This window comes from Micrasema longulum, unplaced genomic scaffold, assembly GCF_059751315.1.
Source record: "Micrasema longulum isolate JH-2025_06_02 unplaced genomic scaffold, ASM5975131v1 h1tg003459l, whole genome shotgun sequence".
Classification (NCBI taxonomy): Eukaryota; Metazoa; Arthropoda; class Insecta; order Trichoptera; family Brachycentridae; genus Micrasema; species Micrasema longulum.
This window is the reverse complement of record NW_028280517.1, coordinates 449-17,356: the sequence shown is the minus strand read 5'-3', so window position 1 is coordinate 17,356 and position 16,908 is coordinate 449. Positions and strand designations below refer to the sequence as shown.

Here is a 16,908-nt window from a genome sequence, read left to right as displayed (position 1 = left end):
TGATAACACTAGTTAATTCCGGAACGTCCAATACGCCATTTGCTATTTTATATAAATTTAATAAGTCATTTATAATTCTTCTTTTACATAGAGCTGACATATTTAGTGTAGATAATAAATTATCATAATCAATATTTTCAGTGGGTATATTAAGTTTGTAATTGATGAATCTAAGGAATTTACGTTGTACTCTTTCTAACTTTAAAATATGAACATTGTAATAAGGTGACCAAATTGTTGAATTGAATTCTAAATTACTTCTAACCAAGGCAGTAAATAGCACTTTGAGGGTAGTGATGGAATTAAAATCCTTTACAGTTCGCTGCAAATATCCAAGACATTTCATTGCCTTATTAGTGATTTAAATTAAACTTATATATTATGGACTTATAGTAGGTACAAATTAATGATATTTTTTTGTAGATTACCTATAAAAAAATCACCACTCGCCGCTGGTTCACAGTATGCCTCGTTTGGCTGTTTCGTGCCGTTAATTTATTACTACAATAAAGGCCTAAAGCGTACCACAATAAGATCTTTGCAGGGTATTCCAAACGGTATTCCAAACGCTCTCACGGCCGTATTATCTCGTATATTTTGTATATAAAAACTGTTTTCTCGTGCGGCGAGCGTGGCTCAGAATAGTACTCCAGGAGAATTATATATATTATAGATTTAGGCAAACTTACCTTATCAAAGTAGTCTTTTCCTATTCCGCAAATGAAACAGTTACTCTCCATATCTTCCTTCACCGACTCCAGCTGATCACGGAGCTCTCCAAAGGCATCAATGATCAAACCTATGAACAGAAATTTGAACACAATTTAGTTTACCTAATCTCTTCTAACAACGCCTGCACCTATTCTCCTCTTCGGATGCAAATGGTGGCCCTGACGAGGGCCCAAAACAGCAAAATACAGAGTTTTGAGAATAGTTATCTAAGAAGAATCTTAAGTAATAAGAGAACGGACCCTACAAACTCCGGTGACGACTGTCATCAAGCGGAGGCGATACTGTTGGTTTTGCCACATACTGCGGATGCCTCCTGAGAGCCATAACTAGGCTCGCCTGCTTTTCAGGGCATCGGCTTCTCGAGATCCTGGACGCCCGCTGTTGACTATTTGTCGGTAGTTCATGTCAGAACTACGGGTCGCGAACATGACTTGGGAGAATGCACAGGTGCTGACAGTCGACAGAGATATCTCGAGGCTCTTTGTGGACTCCAAGTTGGGAGCGGATATGGAATGTATGTATGCAATCTCTTCTTACAAGCAAATAAACCATCATGCTGTATTAGGCAGAGGAGAAGAACGCCAAATCATTTTGTTTTTGCGTACAGACTTCGATGTGAGGGTATTATTTAAAAACATGGCTCGTTCCAATACAAGCATGTTGGAACGAGCCGTGTTTCACATAATACCCACATGTAAGAGGAGAGGGGACGGGGACAAACGGGGTTTTGCAAGTCTACGACTCAAATGACTAACAATGCTATCTTACCCTGAATGATGGCAAGTAGGATGACAATGACGAAGAAGAAGAAGGTGATGTCAAACATGATGCGGTACGCTTCGTAGTCGTCTCCATCAGGGTCACCGATCTCGTCACCAATACCTCCACCAGCTCTCACTCCTTTGTACAAATGGAACACGAAGCACTGAAAACACAAAAATAAGCAAGAATATGTTTAATATGTCCAAATGTTTGTAGTCGTGTGTTGTGTCGGTGAGTCTAGTAGCATATCATTGATTTGGGTATATGGACACTTAAATATTGACGGTTACAAGGCAGGCGATGAATTGGCGAGGCTGGGAGCTGAGACAGCCCCAATAGGCTCTGAAGCCCTAATGTTGGTTGTCCAGATGTGCTATTCGTAATGAACTTAGGCCGTGGGCCCAGAACCAGAGTACAGTAGCCGGCATTAAAGAAAGTACATCGGACTTAAGAAAGAGACTACCGGCGTAATCGGTAAACTGCGACTTTGTAGAGCGTCGTCTTTGTCATACATACACGCATACAGATATCGAGCTCCTGGGACAGAGACGACGCTCCACAAAGTCGGCAGTCTCATGATGTATTTTACTGCCGGGTACTGAATAATGCTTTGGTAAAAAGCACCTAGTCAGCACCATGCGAAGGTACTTTGATATCTATGCCTAAATCTCCTCCTCCAAGCCCAAATCCTTTGATATCTAGTAAAAAGGTCATAGGCGAGTGCTCTCACATCCTCAGGTTCAACCAATAGACCACCGAATGTCTCCTCTGCAAAACATACACATCAAAGTTTCACGGAGGTTCATTCTAGCAAGGTGTTTATTCCATATGCAGTGCCCTGTAAGGACTCTAGTGATAACCTTCCCTTGGTTTTGGCTATGTTTCATAAGGTCGTATGCAAACCTTTGCGAGTACTCCTTCGGTATTTATTCAGTTCAGGTCCCTTCTGCCATCTGACTACCGAATTGTGTCAAACACACTATAATAGGCTTGTTTTTGCGTTTTTATATCAATTTTCGGAAACAGAGTTTCATGATTGCATGAAATCACTGATAAAATCGATTTGATCCGTGATCAGTAATTTCGCATCACTAATGAAATTAGTTTGATAGCTGTCATTCTAATCAAGCTATATTTAAAGGATTATACTTGTTTTCTGTAACCCCTTAAACGGAAGTAACTTTCGGGATACACCTCTCGTATTATGCGCTAAATAGCTTCATTTTTCGATGCAATTCAATTAGCTTAAATCTTAAAAATTGTATTTATAGAATATCTTACCGTAAGCATGTCATGACACTTCTTTTCCACGACATCTTCCTCTTCAGAGACGTAAAACTTCCTGAAGAAGTTGAAGGCTATGACCGTATAGATGTACACGATGATGGTCAGCAGCATCACAGTCAACACCAACTGAAATATACATTTATTGATTAATATTGTTGGGGCAAATTATGCATAGTTTATTATGGCATCAATAACTCATTTTCCGTTTTTGGTGGAGATTTCTAAGTGTGCTTCTAATACCCTAAATTATTAAAGTACCTGTTTTCCGTTGTGAGTTACGGACTGCAAGATGGTGCGAAGAGTCTTGAAGCCGACAGCCACGTCCAGGAGATGAGCGGCGAAGAAGAAATTGTTGAAGTTGCCCATAACGGAAAAGACGAAGTACCACAGGGAGTACAAAAAGGAGTTGTCCGTGATGGTCACTCCCGCCTTCCAAACTTGATAGCGCCAGTCGATGTTCAGGATGCTGGAAGGGTAACATTATTTTTGAACGTACTACGATGACATTAATGAATGTATTCATTTTATTTAAATACATAATACTTTTTTCTGTATGAACACTGGGTTTTGTAATGACAATAGTAATAATATAATAATTTTAGTTCGAAGGTGGGCTAAAAACTTTTGCACACATGCTTGTAGAACGCGAACGAAATAATCTCCAGAAGCGCGCCAGGTGTCACGTGGAAGTAACATTCCCCCTCTATGCGCATTAGGGTGGGGCGATTTTTTTAATAATGTATATTCATGCTTCAATTTTCATTATAATCGGTATGTTTTCTAATTTATGATAATTATGTCTCATTTCTTTACTATTAATGGCATATTTTCTAATTAATTTTTATATTTCAATTTTTATTATTATTATCGGCAATTTATATTTATATTGATTTTTTCTAATGTTGTTATTATTCTTTGAATTTATTAAGCATCATTTGATGAAATAAAAAAAAACATATGTAAAAAATAAGGCCCTTCCTAAACACAGGAATTTCCTAGCTAGTCGGGACCTGAAACAAAGAAACTCTGTACATTTTAAAACTGTGAAATACATAAATAAATAAATAAAAAAAATTCTCAATTTTGAAATGGGTCTAAAAAGTTGCCTTTTGAATTACTCGGAATGCCAAAAATTTAAAAAAATATATTTGATTCTACTTTTGGCCCTAAATCATAGCTTGAAGTTTTTGAAAAAGTCGATTTTTTGCGCTAAACCGGCTGTTATTTCGTATTTAAGTAAAAAAATCAGTCCAATTGAATTTTATAATGAGCATTAAACCTTATTAAATAAGCGTCTAAAGGCGTGAGTTGCGCTTTTTGTAATAAAAAGGTAGCATTGTTTTAATGAGCCATTGTTTTCGTCAATATTAGCCAGGCGCTTAACGGAATCAGTTCCACGGAGTGTAAACTTTTTGCATTTCGGTAGTTTTAAAACGTGTACGAATTTGTAATGCGATTAAGTAATATCTTCACTAACAAAAAAATAATTTTATCCAAATAGATAATTAACAAAATGTTCAGACAGTGATAAACTTCAAACCTCGGTAGAGGGCCAAAAGTAGTATTGAATATTTAAAAAAATATTTTTTACGTTCAATGTGATCCAAAATGCAACTTTTTAGACCCCTTTCACTTTGATGTCTAAAAAAATTAAATAACTTCATACATCATTGGCCCACTCTAATACATGGGCATGTGCCCAGGTTTGAAGGCGTTGGGTTCATTCATTGTATTTTGAGAAGCAAAAGTATGGAGACGTGTTCTAGTGTTAAGCTAGGGTTTCCTAGGACAGCGGTGCCCGTATTTTAACGGCCGTAGTGAACGGTGATGCGGTGGACAGCCGTCGCAACGGTAACTACAGTGTAGTTTCCTAGGAAAACGGTGTTATCAACACCATTTAACACCGTTTCCCTAGGAAACCACTCTTTAGTCGACGTTACGACGGCTGTCCACCGCATCGCCGTTCACTACGGCTGTTAAGTTGCGGGCACCGCTGTCCTAGGAAACCCTAGCTTTATCAGAACCGCGTGACGGCTATTAAAACAAAAAAACCCTGACAAAGAAACCGAAGATGAAATAAGCTCACATGGTGATTCAATAGTTGGCCTATTTGCTTGCCTGAGGTTCCAGGTTCGATTCCCTGTTTATTCAGTAATTGGTGAACTTCATTTCATCCTGAACATGAGTGTGTTATTCATCTATTTGTAATTTTATTTAGTTTTTTACTTACAAGTAAATAAGGCCACTGCCTTCCTCTTCTTGGGATGAAAACGAGGTCTTCTCCATTCCGAGCAGATTGGAGATGGAGTCAAAATCGTACGTTTCCGAGTACTTTTGGCGAACTTTCTTTTTCACAAATTTGTCCCAGTAGTTTACAGGAAACGATCTGTAAATATGTAAATATTTCAACGTATAAATCGATAACTGTATTTATTTATTTGACGGACTTATGCAGTCCATTCTAACGATGGTAAATACAATTTCTTATAATAAATACAGGCACTAATACCACCTCTCACTTCTGTTCAATGTACTTTATAGTCCTAACGCTCCTATATACCTGCGTGAAAAATTTCAACGCTTATCAGTTCATGGTTTACCTCTTCGTTCTAATTCTCAAGGCACTCTCGTAATACCCATCCACAATTCCTCTTTCTTCTCTAACTCATGTAGTGTCCATGCGGCTCGACTGTGGAATCATCTCCCATCCACCATCAAAGATGTTACTTTATTATCTCTGTTTAAATTACGTCTGAAGAAACATCTCCTTTCTCTTCCTTAACCTTTCCTCTTTTTTATCTTTTAACATTGAGTAATAGTTTTGATTTAAGTTAATTTATAAACAAATACGTTTGTTTCTTTAACTTTTGATTTTTTTTCTATTGAATATGTTCTGTAACTTGAATTATAAAAATGAAACTTTTATTTTATTGGTTGGTTGGAAGAAATTGCCGTTTGGCAATAATCCCGATCAATAATAAAATACAATTGAAGCTAGGACAAAAAAAATAAAAATTACTACCTCAAGACAAGATCTGGTCTATCTTAGTGAATTTTTAAATCTATAAAGACTCTCACCAAAAAAGTTCAGATCTTGTCTCGAATTTACAATACGACACAATCGGGACATTGGTGCAAGCAAGCCATTGAATGCCACTTGTTCCAGTAACGATGGTACATCAATTAAGCCATTCAGCAAATTAAACATAAATATGGAGTCAATGTTATTTCTACGTTTTTGTAGACTTGAGATTTTGAACATTGACTCCATTTCTCCGTAAGTGTAGTCTCCTCTCTCGAGGCCAATCATCCATGCTACTTTTCTTAGCAAACGATGTTGCACCGATTCGATATGATTTATGCATATTCTAAAAAAATCGAACAAGTGAGCAATATAGTGTTTTAACCGTGAACATATTAGTAAAGTCGCTAGATGTCCTGCCAACAAAACCCAAGAGTTTTAGTGACTTGTTAATGTATGTATGTAGATATTTAGAGTAAAATTAAGCATCTAAAAATCAGAGGGATGATTATTCAAATATGCTGGATAAGAGGACATGCTGGTATCGTAGGACATGAGAGAGCAGATGAGCGAGTAAGAGCCGCAGCTTGAAATAGCCCCGCCACACTATGCTCCTTGCGCCGCTCATGCTCATGCTCCTCGCGCAATTCGTCGCACTTGTCATTTGTCTTTGCTATACAATGGACGATGAAACTGTGGCAGCGTGCGCGCTATGCATTTTAAGTATGAGAAAAACCGATATTCAGGAGAAAAAATACTATCAGAATCGCATATTTTTCTTTCCAGACAATTTTTTTTTGCCCAGTGTTATTTTCACAACTAAATATAGATTTAAGGCCTCGTGGCGTTGTGGTTAGCGCGTTTGCCTACCATGCAAGAGGTCTCGGGTTCGATTCGCGACATGGTTGATAAGAAATATTATTTAAAAGGGTGTTTTTACACTAATATATTTCATAGTCCCTAGACTGGTACCTGAAGCGTAAGACTGATCACCTTACCTTCATGTAACAAAAATGATCAATATACGCTGCGATTGGTGTTCCAATGCAGTTCCCTTTGCTCCATTCGGTGCGGAAAGGGAATGATGATATTTAAATTATTTATTATTATTGTAGGTTTCTTTGGTGTCCTGACGAAGAGACGGGTACGTCTCGAAGCCGGTAGACAAAGAAAAGTCGGTAAGTGGCTATATACAAATATTTATTTATCAAGATCTATCTAAATAATGTTTTTTAACTATCGAATTATATTATGCTTTATAGATATACATAAATATAGATAAAATATTACATAAAAGTATGTAGGTAAATAAATAAATATTTTTAAATAATTTCTCTAGTATGAGAAACGTCAGCCCTACGTGAAATTGGACGCAAAATATGTTTTCTTACGCGTGGTAAAAATTAAAGCATTAAATTGTACGCCACAAGTTTCTTGAAAATGTATGAAAAAAAAAGTTAAAAAATATTTTAGTTAAAACAAACTACTTTGATCGACGTTACTAGTTCATATAAATTAACCAATAATTACAGAGTTGTCAAATATTTACGGTTTGAAGTAAGTCAACGGACCGATCGGCAGAACTGACCGAGGAGAAGCGGAAGAAAACTTGAGACGTCACTTGGGAGTAATTTCAGAAATACAAAACTTTAAAAACTGATAGCGCTGATAAGACGATACATAAAAAATGCAAAAAAACGTAAAAATGTGTAATAGTCTATTAACAAATAATAAATAAAAAACTAATAAATAATAAAAAAAACATTACAGCGTCTGTACCAAAAGTATTTTGAACCCAGTTGACATAATAATACATTGGATACCCATGAAAATTCCAATAGGTAAATTTAACGAGTAGACAAAAAGGAAACCTACTTTATTTACAGAAACAAACAGACGACAATGATATAATATTATAAAAAAGATACGGTTTTAAGACAGACCAGCAAAGTTTCTAAATAAAAATCATACATATTAAATTGTGGTACAACAAAAGGTTGTACTTATGTATGTGTATTTGTATGAGAGTAAGTGTAGAGGTATGTTTGTGTGTGGGAGTGTAAGTGTTCTGGTGTGTGTAAGTGTGAGCTTCATTAAATAGCAAGTGGGATCGTATCGTAGCCAGAAAGAATGAGTATTGATTTATTTTTAAATAAATTAAGGGGCGTGTCAAATATATCAACAGATGGAAAAAAACATTATAGCTAGAGTAAGAACGATAGAGGAAAGAGTTTTGTGCATAGTAAGCAGGTGCGTTCCGTCCATAGATACTGTGGATGCGGCGCATCCCTTGAAATTTAAAAAAATAATATGAATTTTACCAAAAAAACATTATAAATACGAAATAAAACCTTCAAATATTCCTAAAATTCTCACTGAGAACGTTCGAGTGCACGCGATTTGAACAATATCTTCAGTATACATACCTAGCTACATATGCGTATTTCCTATACCAACGTACGTACTGAATATCTAGGTATCTTGTTCTTGAAAGTATTTGTTGTATACGCGGGATGCTGCTTGTCGAGTTGCGTCTAGTTCCCATAGCAATTGTCCAAATTTTCGCGCATGCACTTTAGGTTCATAAGGTTTTAGATTTCTCTTTCGAGACTCGGAGAGATAAGAAGCATCCAACTTGTATAATGCAAAGAAAAAACGACTCTAATAACGTTTATCATAAAGTTCGAAGTAGCGCATTATTGACACTTGGCCCAAATTTAAGAACGGTTGTCTCGGGTCTTGTTTTAGGTGTTTTGATGTCTATATTGTGATCTCATTTTCACACCTATTTTTTTATACTTACGCACCCACACACACGCACCCTTTCCCTCATTCATTTCCACACGCACATGTATCCTCTCCCTCATTCATTCACGCATACACACATTTACATACACATGAATACAAACGTCACACAAATACAATTACTAAACTTCTTTTCTTATATATTATGTGTCATTATATTTACAGTGGAATTTTAAAATTGGCTTTAGCATTGTTAAGATTTTTCTACTTATTTTGTTTATGTAATAGCTGTAAAAATCCCAAATAAAATAAAATAACAAAGACCTAACTATGTTGACTAAATGGACAAACACAAACTTACTTACACTTAATGAAAAAAATGCAATATTATCCATTTTGAATCTAGAAAAAAATGTCATAAAGTAGATGCTTATATAAATAATGAACGACTTACTGAAATTGAACATGTTAAATACTTAAGACTAACAATAGACAGACAATGAACATGGACAATTCATATCAACAATTTAATTAGCAAAGTGGCGACCTCCGTGGTGTAGTGGTCAAGACGCTTGACTCACGCACGGAAGGTTCCGGGTTCGATTCCCGGTGAGAACACAAAAATTAAAATGTGATTTTTCTCAAGCCTGGGTGCTCTGAAATGTAATTCACCACTGTAATTAGGCCTCCTGGCCTGTTGTGGTGCAAAAAAAATATGTAAATATATGCAAAAATTATCAAGTCTTTTTTAAAAAATCAAAAACTTTGTTCCAAAAACGGAAAAAATTCTAATGTATGAAGCCTATGTAAAAACTAAAATATGTTATACGCAACTACTATGGGGAACAGGATATCAAAATGACATAAACAGACTACAAATACAACAAAATAAAATATTAAAGTTAGTATATGACCTTCCCTATCTAACTGCAACTAGATAACTTTTTAAACAAACTAAGCAATAAACAAAGAATATTTTACAATACAATGATATTTGTTCATAAAATTATACACTCTAATAAAAAAACAGGATTTTGGAAAAAAATTGATCGGAACCAGCATGAACACGATCACAATACTAGAGAAAAGAACAAAATTAGACTTCCATTTAGGAAAAAGGCAAAGTCACAAAACTCAATTTTATTTAAAGCAATTAAAAAGTATTACGAAATGGAAAAAAATATTTATGAAGAAAAAAACATATCAAAATTTAAAATAATGGTCAAGACATATGTGATAAACAATTTATAAATTAAATATATTTGCAATGTTATTATTAGAACACACATAACAATATGTATGATATGTGTGCCCTACTTTAAGATTTAAATAAAAAAAAATAAAAAAAATATAACTGAACTCTTTCAACTAGAATCATTAAAATTTATCCATAAATTAGCCACTAATGTAATTGTAGACGAAGAACTAAAACTTGTAAAAAATTGTAGTCAACATGGACATAATACGAGAATATCAGACAAATACCATATCCAACTTTCTAAAACAAGACAAGGACAATCAAGACTTATGAACCAGGGACTGAAATTATACAATAAACTACCAGACAAAACTAAACAAAAGACTCAGACAAACTTTTCAAAAGATGTAAAAAATATTATTATGAATGAAAAATGTAAATATTATTTTATGTAAAATGAATGTATTAATCCGTAAGGGTTTATAAATAAATTTTCAAAAAAAAAAAATTTCTGAATAAACCTACTAAAATAAGGAACATGACGGTTTTTTGTCGGCATCCTTACTGATAAAAGTCACCGCACGCGCCCGATAGTGCTACAGACTGGCAGATGGAACAAATACTTATTTCTTGTCACGAGAAAGGGGACATTATTTAAAAGAAAAATAATTTAATTATAAATTGTAAATGTGATGTCACTGAATTTCATAAAAGTAATACATGGATTAGAGCGAGAATAAAGATCACCAAGTGGTCCATAGGGCTGCCAACCAGAAATGGAGCTGGGCTGGTCATATAGCCAGAATCACAGACTCTAGATGGACCAAAAAAGTCTTGGAATGGCGACCCAGAACGGGTAGAAGAAGTGTCGGCAGGCCTCAGACGAGGTGGTCTGATGACATAAGACGAGTTGCAGGAAGCGGTTGGATGCTGCTGGCTCAGGATAGGGAAATATGGAGACTAAAGGGGGAGGCCTATGTTCAACATTTAACAAAAGACGGCTGATGATGGTGATGATATTATTATCTAGTAAAATGCAGTTGTAATACTGGGGTCAATTGTTTATTTTTTTAATGGTTTATTCAATTAGTTTTTTAAATGGGATATTATTTATTTATACATACTTGGCACTAATTACAAGTTTATCCCAGTGACTCTTGATGTCATCGTCCTCCGGTTGCTCAGCCACATACAAACCGTCGAATTCGAGACGTCTAGCTATCTCCTTTTCCCTTTTGAATATAGCCAACGGCACCTTTGGAAAAGACACAGACAAACCATGAGTCCAATTACAATAATCACATGCATAATTTCTTGCTAAAAACCAAAAGCTTTTCTGTGCATTTGTCGATCTGCAAAAAGCGTTTGATAGAGTTGACCAAGAAAAATTATGGAAGGTGTTATCGGAGTACGGAGTGAGCGGAAATCTAACACGTGCTATTGCTTCTCTGTATAAAGACAGCGCAGCATGTGTTAGGGTAAACGGATCACACACATCGTGGTTTGACATTCATAAAGGAGTGAAGCAGGGATGTGTGATGTCACCATGGCTGTTCAACGTGTATATCGATAACTGCATGAAAGAATTGAAAGGCATGGGAGCAAGAATGGAATGGGAGCAAAAATGGGTGATTTAAATGTCAATTGTCTTTTGTATGCTGACGATGCCGTGCTTCTTGCTAACAACAAAGAGGAACTGCAATTCTTGGTAACAAAGGCCTACGATGTATGCGAGAGAAGCAATTTGCTGATAAATGTCGATAAATCGAATGTGATGGTTTTTGAAAGAAATTAAAGTATGAGAGGAATTTGTGTATCTGGGAAGTATGTTCACTAGGGATGGAATGACTGAGAAAGATATTGAAAGGAGGGTGAGTGCCGGGAACAGAGTAAACTGTGCACTTAAATCGACCTTGGCAAATAAATGTTTGTCACAAGAGGCAAAATTGGCAGTTCACAACCTGGTCCTAGTCCCGTCCCTGATGTATGGGAGCGAAGTATGGACTTGGAAAAACAGGGATGAAAGTAGGCTGAACGCTGACGAAATGCGATATTTCAGGCGAATGTGTGGTAAAACTATGTACGATAGATGCGCAAATGTTGAGATCCGTACATTATGTAAGGCTGAGACAAGCATTATCGGCAAAATCAAGAAAAGAGCTCTGCGCCGGTTTGGACATGTAGAACGAATGGACAGCGAAAGAACGGCTAAGAATATTTACAATGCGAATGTTGATGGATGCAGAAATAGAGGAAGACCAAGAAAGACATGGCGTGACCAAATCCAACAAATACTTAAAGATGCACATGTCAAAAGTCGGTATAATCAGCGCGCGTGCATGAGAAGATGTATGAGTGTAGAGGAAGCGAGATCTGTTTGCAAAGATAGAGTGTTGTGGCGTTCTATCCTCTCTGCCTACCCTTATGGGGAAACGGCGTGATGGTTTGCTCGTTTTTGTTTACATACATAAAATTATACATTTATACAAAGTTGCTTCGACTATCTAATTAGGGTTATTTACCCAGTTCTAAGCAAGTCAAAAATATACATAAAAAACAGTCATGGAAACAATAATACAGATAGTAGACATAGGGAAGAGCATAGTTAAATACATAGTATAAAAACATAGTAAAAGATGTAGTAAAAAATGTATATAGGCGGGATGTCGTGCGGGGGGGGGGAGAAACTGGTATATTGTAATTCTATGGTTGAATATATATTTTCATACCTTGAGATGGTAGTAAGCGATCAGCATCGCGAGAGAACAGAGGGAATGAAGAGCGGCGGCCAGTCTCATAACATGCTCCATATAGAAGAAATCTTCATCCACGTGGACCAGCTCTATGGGATCCTCCTCTTCTCCACTACTGTTCTCTCCGCTGCCTCCTGATGGAACAAAAAAACAAGGATTTACTTTATAATTATATACGCCCAGATGGCTTTTACATGACAGATACAAAATTCTAATTCAAGCATTTCAAGGTATAACAAGACAATATGTAAATCTAACAAATAAAGGTATTGGAAGCATTCGCGAAAAACTTTGAAAAAAGAATTGTGAGATTTGTAATTATGCTTTCACCAATGGAGAATGCTTAGTTTGCGGTGTCAAGTAGCATAATTGAAATCTGTTTTTGCAAGATTTAGAGACGTGTTTGAATTACGCTATTATTTATTATAATTTATATTCTATATTCGTTTATTGCAACAGAGAGGGAAAACATCTTGAGAAAGGAATGTGGAAGTTTAGGCATAAGTTATGAGTTATTTTGATTTTATCGCCCGCGCCGTAAGAATTTTTAATCTAAAAATTGATGATGAAAAGCGAAACACTTCAATTTCATCATACTCGTTTCCGAGCCGGTGTAGCCGGACGACTGGAGAGTTTATTTGTTAAATTTCCTAAGCCATTTACAACGGTTACATAAAGAAAAATATACACAAGAAACAAACAGAACCTTACAAAGAAACATAATAAACAGAATATACGTACATAAATAAGTAAATATATGTTGCAAAAATAAACCTGGATAGTAAAATAGTCAAAATAATAGTAAAAATAGAAAAAACCTAATCGACATATTATAAGACTTTGAGTTAATCATTAGAGATGAAATGGATTTTTGGATCCGGTAACCGGCCAAGCCGGCCTAATTTCACTTTTCGGCCGGATACTCAAAAGAAGCTCTAGATACTCTAGATATGGTTAGAAGTTAAATACCCAGCCGGATACCAGATAGAAGCTATATAAATTAGGCCGGATACCAAGTAGACTTTACATATCCGGCCGCATACCGGTTAGTACCTCAATATCCGACCGTGCACCGGGTATTAGCTTGATATCCGGCCGGATATAGGATAGTAGCTCAATATCCGGCGGATACCCATATATTTAACTGCGAAAATTTCATGAAATCAACGCGATTTTCTCCTCATTAGTAATCTTATATTTTCGTATTGTGTCTTACCATCGCCCGATCCCAGAATTCCACTTCCCGAGCCCGACCCCGAACCGGAACCGGAACCAGATCCGCTGATGATGTCAGCGATGCTGTCTCCGCTTCCTTCCTGATCATCTTCTCCAAGAGTCGTTACCTGAGAACAAATATCGTTAGAATGGGACAATGAAGGAGCGTATTTGAAATTAGAGGGTGGATTATTCCGCAATAGAGTTTTCACAAGTCGGGAATAATGTTGAAAATGTATTACATATTTAGACAGGCGCCGTAGCGTAGTTGGTTTAACAGCTAACTGTGTAACTGGCGTCTCGGGTTCGATTCTCAATTAGTTTGGGTGTTGTGGTGTATTACGAGTTAAAACTTTATTTTCCACCTGCTGACGAGCCTATAGAAATGAGGCCTAGTGGGTTATTTATTTAAAAAAGAGAATAATTTTACAATTCTAATGCTATAATTATTAATGTTTAAAAAACAACAAAATCGAGTTTATGGTCCCGTGGATAGTGTTGCGGACTCACGGATCAGAGGTCCGAGGTTCGAACCCCACTCTACCCCAACTTGATTTACATTTTCTAATAGTGAGTTATTTACAACTCGTTAAAAATGGCCACCAAAATTGAAATATTTGGGTGAATTATAAGAACGCTAATATTTCTTTTACAAAAAAAACTTTTCGGCTCGCAGTTGGCGTCACGTCACTTTGATGTAACACGTCATACCCGCCGAGTGCGCTTCTAACTAACATTACGTATAAGTATGGCAAACTTTAATTGTCGTAAAATAATTAAGGACTAATTTGTTGGAATTTGTTTTTTGGGTCTTCTTGTTCTCTTCGTTTTGAAAAAAAACGGATACAGCTTATGTTAACGCCCAATACACTAGTTTTTTTTATGGCATTGAAATTCTTATTTAATGATATATTTACCTTATAGAAGAGCAGCATGAAGTTGATGCAGAAGGCCAAAACGAGAGCCACGTATTTGAGGTTATAGAAGTTTCTAGCGAGGAAGGAGACAGCCGGTGCGTGTATTGGCTGAGGTCCATTTGGCTCAGAGCTGATGGCTGAGGAGCTGTCACCTACAGGACAAAACACAGTTTTATTTAGATGAGAGAGAAAAATATTATTAAGTAGTAAAATTGAAATATGTTTTTGCAAGATTTAGGAGACAGTTTTGAATTACGCTATTATTTAGGCATGTTGGTTTTTATGTATAGTTTATTTTGGAATCTAATTTTCCATTTTTGGTAGAGATTTCCAAGTTGGCTTGTAATACCTTCATATGTAAGATACGGTACAAATTGAAGAGCGGATGGGAGCGCGCATGGCTGACCCCTGGGTCAACAGGGTAGACATGACTACAGTAATTTGTTTTTACCATTAAAATTATGGATTGGCATTTTCGATGAAGTCACACACTTACGCTTTCATGTGGTCCTATTCGCTGGCCTAGTGTGTGTCCACCATAAGTTGTTTAATATTAAGTACATATTCGATATTTCAACCGAAAATTATGCCGAATACCGAACATATAAAGTCACGCCACGAATATGCCAAATACGAATAATTACTCGTTAATTACCGAATATTCGATGCATCCTTATAAAATACCTTTTTGCTTTCTGCCTCTATGGCCGACATGGCGGCTTGCTGTGCTTGCTGGGCTTCGCTCCTCTCTTGTGCCTGGCGTTAGCGGCCTCACCTCTGAAAATAACCAATAAAGTATGTAGAAATATATTACTAGAGTGGACTGATGATTAGTACACCTATCAACAGATGGCGCGTTGAGCCAGAAAATAAAAACATTTCTCAAAAGAAAAATCTATTACTACGCAGCTGTCAAAATTTCAACCAATTTCAGAGTGTTTTGACCGTTTGGGAGCATTTCGTTAGCGAGTCGCTACAATATTAAAATATTATAATGCTATCAAAATAACGTATTGCGAGCCATAGCGAATGCCCCCTAGCTTTCCAGGAACACCAAAGTGTGGGAGTATTTCAAAGTGTCTCTAGTAAAATACGAAATTCGAAAATTTAGTGAGGTATGCCAGCTAAGGCTCGGTAACCACATCAATAGTCTGGCCAGCAGCTTACTAGATGTAAGTGGAGTTGATAGATGTCTCAATCACTTTCATCATCATTCCATGTCCGCTCCCTAGTTGGAGCATATGGTATCTAAAAGAGTCTCCATGCATCTCTATCGGCAGCCAACTTCTTTGCATCCTCCCGAGCTAGGTTCTCGTCCCGAAGTTCTGACATAAACTGCTAACTAACAGTCAGCAGTGGACATCCAGGACATCGAGAACCTGACGCCTTGTACTTTACAAGCGTGGTTAAGACTCTCAGGAGACATCCACAGTATATGGCCTAGCCAACTGTATCGTCTTCGCTTGACGACAATTGCTTTAGCGTTCTGGATTTGCCAAATAGGTATTTGGCGTACCAGCTTAACAAAAGAGATGACAGAGGTCATCCGATGACTCCTTTCTCTTACTCAATAAACCATTTAAAAGTCTACTTATGTTCTACGAACGATTGTAGATTGGAGAGAAGGAAAAAAAAGATATTGAATGAATTGCATTTCGAATTGCTTCTTCATTCACCTTATTCTCCAGATTTGCCCCATGCGACTTCTTTTTGTTCCTTAATTTAAAAAGATAGACACGTGGAAAGCAATTTAAATCGAATTAAGTGAAAGGAATCGAAAAGCTGTTGATAGCTGAATTCGTTGTATCAGTTTTCATTGTCAGGCTCACTTATCGACCCACTTAGAAAACCCGTGTGCCAGAACGTTTTCCCGTCTTGTTAAAGTGGAATTCTCGGTAAAGTTAATATAGAAACTTACCCCAGAAGGTCTATGAGAGAGGGGGGTGGTTCAGAGCTAGACTCTCCTTCATGAGACCCTTCTCCACCATCTTCTAGAGATGTGTCGCCTTCCTCGGCTGAAGAAATATTTGGAGACTCATGTGGCTGTACCTTTATCCTAGAACAATCAATAAATTACACGTGTAATAAAAGTTATGTCAATTCAAACATCTTTAAATTGGTATAAGGAACACTATTGACTATCGTAGTAATTTGAAATACTGTAAGACTATAGGACTCAACCGCAAAATTTTGCCGGTTGATACCGTCCGTCAATTAATAAATGCGTTTGTAAGTCTAGAGTCGATTATTGTAACCGTATCTATGCAGGTCTACCAA

The 16,908-nt window shown here is 36.6% G+C and overlaps 1 protein-coding gene across 1 annotated transcript; it reads right to left on the bottom strand.

Moving 5' to 3' along the window:
* Nucleotides 1–689: 689 nt before the first annotated feature.
* Nucleotides 690–16,687, bottom strand: LOC148270752 (ryanodine receptor-like; the record flags this gene model as incomplete). Its single annotated transcript, XM_088242232.1, is given in 13 exon segments — nucleotides 690–799; nucleotides 1,501–1,657; nucleotides 2,776–2,907; nucleotides 3,040–3,247; nucleotides 5,012–5,167; nucleotides 10,871–11,001; nucleotides 12,476–12,633; nucleotides 13,716–13,842; nucleotides 14,632–14,723; nucleotides 14,726–14,783; nucleotides 15,316–15,395; nucleotides 15,398–15,408; nucleotides 16,550–16,687. Coding segments are annotated over 13 exon segments (1,558 nt in total), but the record flags the coding sequence as incomplete, so codon positions are not given.
* Nucleotides 16,688–16,908: the final 221 nt, after the last annotated feature.